Genomic DNA, 13,908 nt, shown 5'->3' on the forward strand with positions numbered 1-13,908 from the left:
GCCCTTCCCAAGAATTTGTTCTATCTGTCTAGCTATTTTTTTATTTTATAGTTAACTCAACTTCATTTTATAATCATTTTTTAATTTGCGTGTGTGTGTTTGTGTAAGCGTGAGTGTGTGTCAGTGTGTGAGTGTATGTGAGCATGTGCACAAAATCAAGGCTCGAGAAGCTTTCAGAACCTGAGCTTGTCTTTGGTGTTGGGTTAGTCATTGTGGGCCTGATCTTTCTGTCAGACACGTCTCAGAGCAGCAACAGTGGGCAGTGCTTCTCCAATCCTAGCTACCACACTGTGGCCCAGTGCAGCGGAGCCACATCTAGCACCAGCAACCTGGACAGCACACTCACTCTGAAGGCAAGCATGCGCACACACACACACACACACACACACACACACACACACACACACACACACACACACACACACACACACACACACACACACTCACACACACTCACACACACACACTCACACACAAACTCACATACATGCACAAACACTCATATACTCTCATACACACATACACACACATATACACTCACATACATGCATATTCACACAAACATGCATATAGACACACACACACACACACACACACATATATACATATATATATATATATATATATACATGCACATATACACATACACAGAAATATACACGCACATACTCACACTCACATACACACATCCACTCACATACACTAACATGTGCACACATATACACACACACACACGCGCACACAAACAAACACTCGGCAGCAACCACTTCAGTTACCCGTGACCTTTTCACAGAGTTAACAAAACAAACCTTGAAAGTAATTAAATTGTTTTTTCCCCTTTGTTTCTCACAGAAAGGAGACAGGAACAGCTCAGAATGGAGAGCCTACTGCAATCTGAATGAGCTCGGTCAGTGCGTCCCACCCATCCTGCTTTCAATACTACGTGAGAGTGTAGCGGAAGCGCTCACATAAGCTCAAAGCAAATAACGTGTGTTGCCATTTTACTTTGAAACCGCAACATCCATCCCATTGCAATCACGAACCGGACAGAAATGTCCTGAAGAATGAAATGAGTTTTCCATCTGGCTGTGTGGGCTTGCTGTGCTCCAAGCACCACGGACACAGCACGAAGGCTGCCCGGCTTCCAGTCGGAATGTTTGCACTAACAGAAGCTTCCGACGCTGGCGATGTGGTCTCCCATGCTGTGGTTTTAATAGGGCCTCACTATAGGTGCCTTCAAGTGAACACACTGACAAAAAGCCCTGCCTACATTACCCAGGGTCACTGGGGGCTGAGGAGAAGGGAGCTCATTAGAGCTTTGCCCCTCCTCCCGAGGCTCCTCACCCCATTATGTCCGAGTGCGCGCTGGGTGATAAGGCTGCCGTAACACACACGAAGCGCGGGGGGGGGGGGGGGGGGGCAGAAGGGGCTCGGGGTTGGATACTTCCATTAGCCCCGGCACACAGCCCACAGAGGAAGTAAGATTACACGACCTGAGAACACATGCTCAAACAGGAAGAAAGTCAGTTTGTCTGACTGCAGTGAATCACCACATACACTCTGCCTCACCGGTTCCGTGACCTAAAAGGAAATATGATAGAATTCAAAGGGAACTTTGTTGTGAAATGTAATTAATTTACCCTTCTGCCTGTGAATTTTGTTTAGTTTTCCAAATCAGAATGTTCTCTACTCTGCCCTATTTTTCTGAGGTGTGTATTCACCCACAGAGAAGTATATGAAGTACGTCTTCCATAATTTTCTTTTTATATTGTAATTGTGTATTTCGCTAAGTGTGAACCGAGCTGAATAAAGGATGACAAAGGGCACTTAAACATTGTGCAGATGGCTGATAACCAGTTTGGTATCATGTTTCCACAGAGTCCATTTACTGTGAAAGCAAGACATAATGCAAATATTGCTTTATCAGAAGAAAAGTCCAGTTAATATTAAGTGCAGTGAAGTACATTCTTAACATTACCCTGAAAGACTAGAAATTATTTGTACATGGATGGTCATTAAAGATTAAGAGTACTAAACGTTAAAGAGTGTGTTTTAATATATATTTATATATTTTATGCATATACACTTAGCCAGAGATTATATATATAATCTCTGGCTAAGTGTATATGCATAAACTTTTGCCACAGATATAAATACTACTGTTTGCTTACACCAGAATCTCTCTTAAATGTCAACTCCTTATACTAGTTTAGCTTGACCTGCCTATTACGTTTTGCTTAGCTGTGAAACACTGGACACTGCAGACACGTCCATTCTGTCAGCAGCATGCTGATTCTAGCGCTCTCCCTGAAGACCTTCAGGTTCCTTACTCTCATTATTTTCCCATCAATTGCATGGGATTGGATCATCTCTTCCAGTTAACTTAGAAAGGGTTTCACTTCAGTATTAAGTTGTTTCTTTTACACTAATTATACAAATATTTGCTCGTGCATGTGTGCTTCAACCGATCAGGCGTGGTACGAGAGGACACATTGACAATGCAGGACTGCAAAACCACGCGAAAGGCTAAAGGTAATGACCTCTTAATATCCTGACTATGTGCACATGCTGTGATCCATGCTGTTTTCCTATCCTTACCACCCAACAGGAAAACACCAAGCTATAGAGTACATCCTCCTCCTTTGTGCTGCTGGGTCTTTGTGGTGGTCAGATACACGAGGAGCACTCTACATTCTGACCGCCCACAGCGTCCACTTAAGGGCCGGAGACTTTCGGCTTCTCTGTCTGTGTGGGCTCTCTGCCGGTGATTAATGTGATCCCTGCCCTCACCTCAGCCTTGCTCTCTAGACACAAACACACTGGAGCTCTCTCTCCCGCCCCCGTAAATTGATCTCCCAGGTCCAGTGTTTGGCTCTCGGCTGATGTAAACAGGCTGACAAAAGGAACTGCAGTGGGTTCGACTGGATAAGCTTGGATTACTGGAACAGCATTCAAAAGTTTGGCTCGTGACCCCCAAAAGACCACTGCCTGCTGCACCAGCAATGATCATTTTGAACTGGCACACGTGTATAAATATCACGTCGCCACTATAAATCTGTCTGCTGAATTCGTTAGCCCCTGCATGCTGACTTTTATAATGCATATGTGTCCCCAGCTCTGGAGAAATAAGTGTAAATGCACATGCTTCTGTTCCCCTGCTCTGCACTTTATCCATCCCAGAGACAGGGAGCATGCCCTGCCCTGTATTCGAAGGGGTCTTTCCTGGAGAGTTTATAAAGTACAACACAGCCCAGTAGTTCAGATGTGCCCTGGTCCAGTCCACAGGGAGCCCCAGCCAGTCCAGGTCTTTGTTCTGGTCCAGCAGTTCATATACCTGAACCAGGTCATTAATGCCTGCAGAGCTGCCTATGGTGCTTTGCGAGCTTGGAAAAAGGAAATAGCTGGGGGTTCCCGAGGACCACAGCAAGAAGCTCTGCTCACTCCAATACTCTCAGTCTAGCTCATGGCATTGGCTTAACAAAATTCACTCAGGGGTTCATGAATTCTGTTAGACATTTTCCTCAGCTTCTTGTCGTTCTGTACAGGATGTGCATGTGTGTAATAATCCCTTTATTGCACATTCCCTTGCAGACTACATCAAGACGTCCATGTGTAGCACCAGCTCTGGCTCCCTCAACAGCGAGAACCCGTACGCCACCATCCGCGACCCTCCGGTCCTGGCCTGCAAGCACACGGAGAGCAGCTACGTGGAGATGAAGTCTCCATCACACAGGGAGCTGGCCTTCTGCCCTGCACCCAGTGCTGCTAATACTAGCCTCTCCTCTGTGAGCAGGAATGTCTATGATGCGGGTAAGTTAGATGGGATACAGGGAGAGCAGAGGGGAAACTCCATTTGAGTTTGGTGTTTCAAAAACTGGATTCGATTTGCATTCTCCACAATGAAGGGATGAAGGTTAAAAATAATACTTTGAAAGAATACCTGATGTAGAATGTATGTATAATAATATGTATCAGAGTATACTATACTGTTTATACTGGAAGACCTTCAACCAGCACATTCTCTTTCCTGTAACTCTGTCAGAGCCCACAGTGAGCGTTCTGCAGGGACCCAACGGCCTGGCAGCGGGCTTCTCCCAGAACCCATATGACCTCCCCCGGATCAGCCACATTCCCAGCCACTATGACATCCTGCCCATGCGACACAGTCCCACACACGCCCCGCCAGGTGCAGAAAGCACCCCCAGCTCCCTGCTGTAGAGCCCACCCAGCCTACCTCCAGAGCACACGATGACCACCACCTGACTGTGCAACGTCATCTCACTATTTTTTATCATATCAGCAATCCTTGTCTCGCTCTCTCTTTCACACGCATACAGACACACATACACAAATGAATCAAAATATTGATGTAAAGGCTGGAAATGCCGGACATTAAATTAGTGAAACAAGATTGTGCTACGTGTCCCCCTCGTGTGTGTGTGCGTTTACACTGACTTCTTGGTGGGGAGGCTGATTGTAAAGAAGATTCCAAATAAACTAGCACCTATTGATTTCTCTCTTTTCTCCATTCCATTCCCTGGATGATTTTATTTTGTCTACAGACCGAACCAAGAAGAGGGAAGAAACAACAAATCCATGGAATTTTCTGTAATGTGCTGTGTGTATTGAAGAGTATCGTGGGGCTAGCAGGGTGGTCTGGTGTTGATCAGTATCCAAACATGAAAATCTTCTGTAGCCACGGGGGAACGTCTGTGGGAGTGTCCCATGCGCCTGGTGTCGGTGATACCCTCACAGATGGTTCCGATTCCTTACATTGGGAGACAGTGGCATCACCTGTTCTTTCAACCCGGCAGTGGCCGACCCAGTCCATCTTATTTGGAACCAAGAGGAAACTGTCGCCCATAGATGCAGTCTGGTAACCTTAGCTGAGTATTCGTTAGTTTAAAAGGACCCCAAGGCCTTAGTGTCAAAGCATGGTAATTAGTAAGAAGTAGTTCTTATTGTAAGAAAAAGAAAAAAAACAATAACCAAAAATGAGTTTTTGAGAACATTGATTTTTGGATAACACTATGGTATAAGAGACTTGACAACAAGGCTTTGAACCATGTTCCACAACTGATTATAGAAAGGTTAAAAAAACAATGGCAGCTTGATATAACCTAAGCAATGTCACTAATGGAACTAGTCTATATCAACCTGGTGTGTTACACGTGCATTCATTTTTTATGGGCATAGTGAGCCAGAGTGATGTTTGTCATGTGACTATGTAAAAAGCCCTTAAACTATAGTGTTACAAGGTTGGTTTTTTTTACTTTTTTCTTGGAGTTTTTTTGCATACATCTTTTGCCATTTTAGTTGTCTATGTATATTCTTGAAAATACCAATGGTGGGTCTTGAAAAAGGCATTTTAGTATTTATGGTGTATTTATTTGTAATTTATTTGCACAAGTGATGGTTTTAATTTTCTTTCTAATGTAAAGTCGAAACAAAAAAAGTCTAGCATGAGCAAATTATGACAGCAAGTGAAGTTTAATTATTTTCATGTCATTGTGCCCTTTGTGCACACTATCGATATTTAAAATATATAACGTAAGTTAGCTTTTATGTCAAGTAAACGCATCACAATGGGCAAAGACCACCTACATATCTTAGACATGTTCAATACGTTTTACAGTTGAATTCTGAAGTTCTATATGTGGTTGCATACCCCTCACTAAAGCAATAACATACTGACAATCACACAGGGATAGCAGAGGTGCTGGCCTGCACCGCTACAACGGGGCAGGGTGCTTACATTACGCCCACGCAGACTGTTTGTCACAACACTGATTTCATCTTTGTTTCATCCAAATGCTGCTTGATGTTTTCTTACAAAATTCAAAATAAAGCTTACGAGTCTTATTTGACATTTAGGCCTCATGACATAGGGTCCATTTGTGAACTTCCTGTTTCCCTGTTTCCCAGGTTACACCCCCCCCCCCCACCCCCAGCATAGAACCAGATTAACTACTTCTCTCCTGAAGGAATTAACCAATTCTGGCCGGTTTTTTTTCTGTTAAGAAGGGACATAGTATTTAAACTGAAGTCTGAAATAAGAACTTTGAATACATTTATCACAAATTTACTGTATTGTGTAATCATTTTTATTTTGCACTTTGAAATTGGAATTACAGTGGATAGAGTAATAGTATAATCATAATTTAAAAAAAAAAAAATCAATCACATTACAGCGCAGACAACAAAAAATGTTCTTGAGGCAATATGTGAAAGATAACTAATAGAACATCTATATTCACACCAGTACACACCAGCTCTGTGTAGGCTGGATGCAGCCGTGCCATCTGTACCTACACATCATTGGCACTGCCTATTGTGCCTCCACCATTCAGTCCAAGTCAGATTGAGGGTCACTAGGGCTAGTGTGGAAAAAAGCCCACAATACAGACACAGAATGCACAAAGACAGAGCACCCGACTTTATATGTGCACAGTGTGGCTCCTTCTTTACATCCATGTTGCTATGGCTATAAGGAGCCAGTTCTGAGCCAGGCGCAGTTTTCTGAACATCAGACAAAAGGCTTACACCTATACATTTAGACTGGCAGTCCACAGTATTCGTTCTGATTCTGTATTATTACGTCAGCCACTGCTGCCCTGGGAACAACTTTCCCACCCCTAACCCTGAAGAGCTACCACTTAGTGTCTGATTACAGACCTGCTCCCTCAGATGAGTAGCAGTTACATGTGACCTTCTGTGATGACCTCTTTAGGGATGAAGGCTGAGTAGCTGATGTTCTCGAGTATCTCTGAGGTCATTTGGTGCCACTGTGATATACTATGAGTTACATTTCCAGTCCTCACAATCATTTATATTTCACAAACACCACTACTCCTTAGACAGCCATGATGCACAAAACCCTTGCAGCATGTGGTCATTCCCACATCAACTGAAGCACAGGAATGTCTAATCACAACAAGATTATACTGGGCTACAATACATTATACATCCTTATTCTTATACATTTATTTTGATAATTTTCCATAGACCTTGCAGTCTACAATTTCAAGTTTCTTACATAATGGGCACAATAATAAGCTAACAAATCAGTTGGCTACTACAGAATAAATACTTGTTAATGGTGTAAAGAATTAGCTGTAGTGTGGGTTAGTCAAGGAAAGAAATATTGTATTTGGTGCAAAGACACAGAAAAGCTCCATTCTCAGTCATACATTATGTACTGCAGGTGCTAGATAAGTACTGTGTGTGGTGTTAAGCAGCATTAGTCCCTCTTTAGCTTCTCTAATGAGTGCACTACTTTCGGGGAGAGTTGCTGTGGTGATGCCATGAGCAACAGTCTCGAGTCTAAGACAGGTGGACTGTGTAAGACTCTCTATCTAAACTTATGACACAGTTAACTATCTAGTGTGTTCAGAATGCTGTCAAATAAATCTGGGCCTATATTTACAGGCATCAAAGTAAAATTTCAAGACATTCAAACACCTTTTTGTGCATAAATCTGCTTAATCTAAATTTTGACATCAGTCATCGTTTCCCCACACATTTACTCTGGCTATTTTACCTGGCTACAACATGAAACGTATTACTTGCACAGAACGGAGTTCACATGAAAGGGCAGAAAGTGTCCAGAGAAAGGGAGTAGTCATGATGGACAGAATGAATGCCACTACCACAGCACAATGGGGACTCGTGATAAAGGCCTCACTGCAAAGTCGTAACACCCCCCACCCCCAAAAGGGACCAAACTTGAGGCATCCCCATGTGATGTTCCATTGGGAAAGGCACTAAACCCACTACTCTACCGGAGAAGCACAGGATGGGTGTTGGAGGCAGCAGGTGCTGACTGATGTCCAAGATGCCCCCCATATACCAGAGTTATGGGGCTGCTTGTCCTTCAGCACACAACAAAAAGCAAACAGTGGTATAAAGCATGCAAGCATATTCATCTTTAGGAATGGACCAGGAATCACTAGTGTCAAGGTGACTGTTGTTTCACACACCCGCCCCACCCGCTTACAGCCAATGTCAAAATATGTGACAAAAGTGTTCTTTAGACGGCATTTAAGTTTACATGCGAAGTGAAGTATGCAGTCATAGCCAAAAGTAGGGAAATTAGTGGTCTCTGGCACCTAATGCTAATCTAACGCCATCTATTAGAGATAATCCTACCTCTCTACATCACAACACTATGATACAGTAACACCTCCAGCACTGCAGGTCTATAGTCCTGTCACAGCCACAAACAAGAGGTGGCCACACAAGACATAGACCATAGTGAACCAAACACCTTTTGCAAATGAAATCATATATTAAGACATTTCTGTGAAGTTCAGCATGACTGATTAGAGATCTGCAATATAAAAGCCTACCACAGTGCAAAAAAAAAAAAAAAAAAAGAAAGAAAAAGAAAAAAAAAAAAAAAAAAGGAAAAGAAATTCTACAAAAAAGGGGAAAACAAAAAACAACCTCAAGCTGAGTCCAGAGTGCAGGTGGTGACCCTTTTGAGATCTGAGGTTTAGAAACACAGCTTCTGTGCTCAAGGCCGGGCATGCAGCTGTGTCTCGGAACCAAAGCAGTCTTTAAGAAATGGCTGGGGATGGGGGGGGGGGGGGCTTCTGCAGGTGGGCTGGGGGAAGAGGATGGGGCTAGATGCTCTGGCAACACTGCATCTTTGGTTTATTCTCAGTGGGCGGGACCTGGATGGAGACCACGTTGTTGCTAGGTGACATGTCATTGTCCCGGCGGTCTGACATCTGCTTCTGGGACACGATGCGGTAGATTTCTGTGGAATGAGGTGATATAAGATCACAGCTTGTTTTCCTTACCAGGAGCTGGAGGTCATTTGTTATGCCACTCAGAACACCAGCACTGTTCTTCGATCACTATGCCAAGACCAGCATTCTTCTTCTGAGTGTTTAATAAATGCAGGATTTTGACTCATTGTGGCTTTCTCTCACCCTTACAGGAGACCAGAGGTATTCGAATTACTATGCTATATTTTATGCCCTTTAAAGCGTTCTCTTTCGAGTTTATTTTGAAGAAACAACATAAAGCTACACTCAGTAACAGAGCAGCATCAGAGCCAGGAAGCTTTTTATTACAGTCACGTAGAGCCAGGGGAACTCGGTGGACCTACCCCAGCAAGGCCAGGCTTTGATTAGCCATTCATAAGGATATGGCCTTTAGCCAAAAGTTACTCACTCACACTCATACATACACATGCTCTCTCAAGCTTATCAGCATGCAATTTGCCCATCTACTTTTATTTGTTTTTACTTGTTTTGTTTACCCTTCACTTTTGGATAAAGAGGATCGAGCCATAACCTGACACGACAGATAAGGGACCAAATGGACATGTCAGCACCTTCCTCAGTTCCTGAGGGGGAGTCCACTCACCAGTCAGGATGGTCTGAAAGGCTGTCTCCACGTTAGTGGAATCCAGAGCCGATGTCTCAAGGAAAGATAGCCCATTCTTTTCTGCAGACACAAGTGACATTCATTCATTAAGATAGCATCTCAAGGCCATTGCTGTCTAGTCCCAAACTAACACAAGCCTGTCTTTTTTAAGCCTTCACCATCACTTTACCACATTTAAAAAAATAAAAGTAGTGACATCATAAAGCCACAAAGGAAAGAATTCAGCACTTCGTGAGGAGCTCCGGGTCTGGTGCCAAGCATGCCTCTGACCTGCGAAGGCACGCGCCTCATCAGTCGGCACTGCCCGCAAGTGCCGCAGGTCGCTTTTGTTGCCGACCAGCATGATGACAATGTTGCTGTCTGCATGGTCTCTCAGCTCCTTCAGCCAGCGCTCCACATTCTCATAGGTCAGGTGCTTAGCAATGTCGTACACCAGCAGAGCCCCCACAGCACCACGGTAGTACCTACAATCCAAAACGGAGAGCCATCAGACAGACGGCAGACAATATACCGATTTCAAAGGCATTCAGTGTGCATATACACTAATCTAGTAGTATATATCAGTGTGCAGTATCTACCAAGTGTGTAGTAAGTGTACTAAGTGTAATATCAAATATGTTCTAAGTGTATCCACTAAACTTAGTGTGAAAAGGCATCGGTAAGGAGATAAGGGGAAATTTAGGATATACACCAAACAGCGCTATGCTGAGTACTGTGTGAGTGGCAGGGAGCGTCTTACGCTGAGGTAATGGCTCTGTAGCGCTCCTGCCCAGCCGTGTCCCATATTTGGGCTTTCACAGTCTTGCCATCCACCTGAATGCTGCGAGTAGCAAACTCCACTCCAATGGTACTTTTGCTCTCCAGGTTGAACTCGTTCCGGGTGAAACGGGACAGAAGGTTACTCTTCCCGACACCAGAGTCTCCGATCAGGACCACTTCAAAACAAAACAAAGGAGTTCTTACAGCAAGACCACAAAAGGCTGGCATTGTAATCACTCCAACTAAATGTTTTTTTACCAGCTACATTAAGATTTGGTGCACAGTTGAGGATGGTGCAAGCTATTTATATTCATAAGTCAGCACTAGGTACAGGGTAGCTCACTGGTTAAGGTAACTGACTAGTAATCAGAAGGTTACCAGTTCAGGTCCCACCACCGGCAAGTCGCCAGTGTTGGAACTCTGACCAAGGCCCTTAACCCTCAACTGCACAAGCTGTACTCATACATAACTGTAAGTCACTTTGGATAAAAACCTCAGATAAATGTAAGCGCTAGCACAGTGTGGTCATCAGGCCTTTTCTCCAAAGTGTGATACCACAGAAGCTGAAAGCCCTCTAGAGGCCCCAACCACTTTGTTTTTTTGAATCAAGGTTATACTTAGAAGCAACCACAGAAGACAGACACTCTAAAAGATGCAAATTACTGAATGTCAGGTGCATGTATACCACACATGCACCATACAAACCTCTTACACAAAGTTTGGTGGCTAAATACACCACTACCTCCACCCTAACTGAGACACTCATCACTCATTTAATTAGAAATGCCTGCTTTGTATCTGTACTCTAACTTTTTCGGGCACATTATGTCAGTCATTTTACCCCATTCATTGAATGCACACTTTTTTGCCATGTTCCAGTATATATTCCAGTGTTGGTTTTTTACACAGCCACCAAAAAAATGAGCTAGCAGCCATGTAATCAGAAACAGACCAATAACGACGAATTGAAGGAAAGCTACCAAATTGTGTGCGGCAACCATCACTAGTGTACACTTATCGGTTGTTCTATTGTTTCTTGTTGTGAGGTACGAGTGTAGGCCTAGACAGTCAAACAACAAATGCACACATCCCGGTGTCCTCCAAAGGGATAGAAATATCAGATCGTTAGCCATGTATCTAGAACATCTGAATAAGAGAAAACAACAGCCACCGTACAAAAACCTAACCCTAGGATTTAACCAGATTAATGTTACTTTAATGTTAACGTTACGTAAAACATCTTAAGAGCCAGCTCTTTATGTATGGGATTTTACATACATCTGATTTTTTTGTACACGGTTAAATAACGTTGAATGTTTACACGTTAAACTGCCACTAGCTATCGTTTTTGCTATCGTTATGTTAGTTATGAACAAAGACTGCAAGTAGTGAACATTAATAGCTAGCTAGCTACGCTACGCTACAGAATTAGCAAGTAGCTAGCTAGATAACTACCAAGTCACTGAAACGTCGGCTATCTTAGCCAAGTGGGACACAACTACTTTAGGTTAGCTAAGCTATCGTAATGACGATTAGCTTGATAGCTAACGTTAGCTAGCTGGTAGGGCAATGCCATAGTGTTAGCTAGCTAGCTATATTTCTGATCAACCGCTTTATGAGACGAAGAGAGAGCAGCGTATCACATTTAGGTTAGCTAGCTAGCTAACTAGTAACTTAGAAGACGGGTCAGTGAAAACTAGGACAGTTTCCGCATTTCCACTTGCGGCAATGAGTAAAATCTGTATAATCTGTATATGAACAGCCTTAGCTGCCTCGCTCAAAAATGATTTTTAAGGTGTGGTGCTCCAGACAATATTTGGATGCAGTTCAAATCCCAAATTATGTGTTCTCACTGCATCTCTGGAGTTTCTGGCTAGCTGGCTATACTAACTGAGCTAACGCTAGGACTTAAGTGGGTTCGAGCCGCTAGTAAATACAACTGGCTAGCCTATAAATCACAAAGTACACCATTATCGTGAAAGGGACTGTTTTATAGTCAGGGTTAATATTTGTTCCAACCTAGTAAGCTAATGTTTTAAACAGTAAGGGTGCTTAGTGATGCCAAAAAATGTTATAAAGCTAACACCCAAAACTGCCTAGGTTAGCTAGTATGCTATTTGCCTCGCTAGCCAAACTGTATCTTAGCTAGTTAGCTAGAATAGCTAACAACAGGAAAAATATCAATAACGACTGCTTGCTAAATGGTTCGATTAACTATAAACTTCAGAGGGTTGAAAATGTTATTTACCTTTAAACAAGTAGTCATATTCATCGTCTCTTGTTCCCATCTTGAGCAAAACAAAGGCTGCTAAACTGTGGTAAACAGGCAAGCTAAAGTTGACACAGCCAGCGATACGCTCTCCGCTGCTGCACTGCAGTTCAGCTGTGCGGTTAAACGGTAGCCATGGCAGCTACCCTGGCTAGCACGCGAGCAAGCTTCGCGCAAAACGTCCAAAACGCTGCGATTTCAAAATAAAAGTGTCTCAAAGCAATAGCTAGCCACGGCGAGAGTTTGTGCAGAGGTTTAACATTCTTCCTTTCGTGTTTCTTATTGAAGAATTGAACAAGAATCTTAAATTGTAAGCATTATATTTTCATTTATACTCATATTTACCATCCAACCATCGATGAAATCAAATATAGCTTTGGGACATGTCTGCCAAAAATGCATGCTGAATTAGTGTATAATTTGCCCGTTGACTTCACGGGCTTATTAAACCCGTTAGACAACACGTACCACATATTCGAGTCTGAATACGGTTTTAAGCGGGCCGCTCAAAATATGCGCTTTCTTTTTTGGAGTGTCTAAACCAGAGTGAATGTATGAGATGAATGTTGCTGTCCAAGTATTACATAAACTATTACAATGACATCTGAGAAAACATGAGCCCGAAAACTGGAGGGGGAAAAACGGTTTCCCCAAACCGAACTGAAATAGAACAAGAAACAAACAAGAAACACTACAAGCAACGCCCACCCCTCAACATCAGAGACATGCTAAGTGCTGGCTGAGCAGTGCATTGATGTTGATGTTTGGCCATTTGAAAATGACCCTTAAAAGTTTTGCTTTTTTATTATTTGACCATACACTGCATTCTATTTCGTCCATTTGTATTTGCATTGCTCATGCTTTTATTTCTACTAACGATCATAATATGTTTCATTTCTACTAACAGTTATAATTTAAGCAACTATAAAGCTATCATATTATTAGCCGTTGTTGTTTGTTTGTTTGTTTGTTTTACTTCTCCGGTTTAAAGTTACAAACAATTAAGTGCTTTCACACACGGGTTAGCATAAAGTAGTATTCGCTATTGATATTGGTCTTTTATTTTTGAATATAATATACTTCCGGTTTAATTGGTTAAAATATAAAAATATACAATTAGTGTTTATTATGTGGCCCATTTGTTTTCATATGGTTCCATGGTGTAATGGTTAGCACTCTGGACTCTGAATCCAGCGATCCGAGTTCAAATCTCGGTGGAACCTACATTAAGATTTTCATTGTAGGGTCGATAGAAAAGACAATCATACACGGCATTTACTGCACAAACTCTTAGTTAGAGGGATGTACAAAAATTTCGATTAAATGCATGAATTTGGTAGAACATAGAGAACCCAAAATAATATATTCAACTGGCATCTGGTACCTGTTTTAGATGCCCCTTGACGTAGAAATTACTGCCCTGTCCTACCATACCTTGTCGCGCACTGCTCCAGCTCACAATGTCTATGACTGACCACATGGGG

General features: G+C 42.7%; 2 protein-coding genes and 1 non-coding gene across 5 annotated transcripts in view; 2 read left to right on the forward strand and 1 right to left on the reverse strand.

Moving 5' to 3' along the window:
* megf11 (multiple EGF-like-domains 11) overlaps window positions 1-7,738 on the forward strand; it is a 98,263-nt gene extending 90,525 nt beyond the window's left edge. For all 3 annotated transcript variants that reach the window (XM_027027826.2, XM_035524987.1, XM_035524988.1), the window contains 5 exons: window positions 235-353; window positions 853-907; window positions 2,473-2,532; window positions 3,592-3,810; window positions 4,043-7,738. In XM_027027826.2, coding sequence (XP_026883627.2) covers window positions 235-353; window positions 853-907; window positions 2,473-2,532; window positions 3,592-3,810; window positions 4,043-4,218 — 629 coding nt within the window. In that variant the 3' untranslated portion in view covers window positions 4,219-7,738. The remainder of the gene's footprint in view (window positions 1-234; window positions 354-852; window positions 908-2,472; window positions 2,533-3,591; window positions 3,811-4,042) is intronic.
* On the reverse strand, window positions 6,405-12,558 carry rab11a (RAB11a, member RAS oncogene family). The gene is made up of 5 exons (XM_027027837.2): window positions 12,404-12,558; window positions 10,136-10,331; window positions 9,667-9,860; window positions 9,376-9,456; window positions 6,405-8,761 (listed from the first exon to the last, which is right to left on the reverse strand). The coding sequence occupies exons 1-5, from the start codon at window positions 12,441-12,443 to the stop codon at window positions 8,625-8,627; spliced, it is 648 nt and encodes a 215-aa protein (XP_026883638.1). The 5' UTR covers window positions 12,444-12,558; the 3' UTR covers window positions 6,405-8,624.
* Window positions 12,559-13,575: 1,017 nt separating this feature from the next.
* trnaq-cug lies at window positions 13,576-13,647 on the forward strand. Its single transcript has one exon. It is a non-coding gene; the product is annotated as a tRNA-Gln (tRNA).
* The last annotated feature ends 261 nt before the right edge of the window (window positions 13,648-13,908 follow it).

This window comes from Electrophorus electricus, chromosome 4 (assembly GCF_013358815.1).
Source record: "Electrophorus electricus isolate fEleEle1 chromosome 4, fEleEle1.pri, whole genome shotgun sequence".
Taxonomy (NCBI): Eukaryota; Metazoa; Chordata; class Actinopteri; order Gymnotiformes; family Gymnotidae; genus Electrophorus; species Electrophorus electricus.

Coding starts and splice junctions, on each gene's coding strand:
- rab11a (XM_027027837.2), bottom strand. CDS start 12,443: ATGGGAACAAGAGACGATGAATATGACTACTTGTTTAAAG. Junction 10,332..12,403: donor ATATGACTACTTGTTTAAAG/GTAAATAACATT, acceptor TTTGTTTTGAAG/TGGTCCTGATCGGAGACTCT. Junction 9,861..10,135: donor TACAGAGCCATTACCTCAGC/GTAAGACGCTCC, acceptor TTTGGATTGTAG/GTACTACCGTGGTGCTGTGG.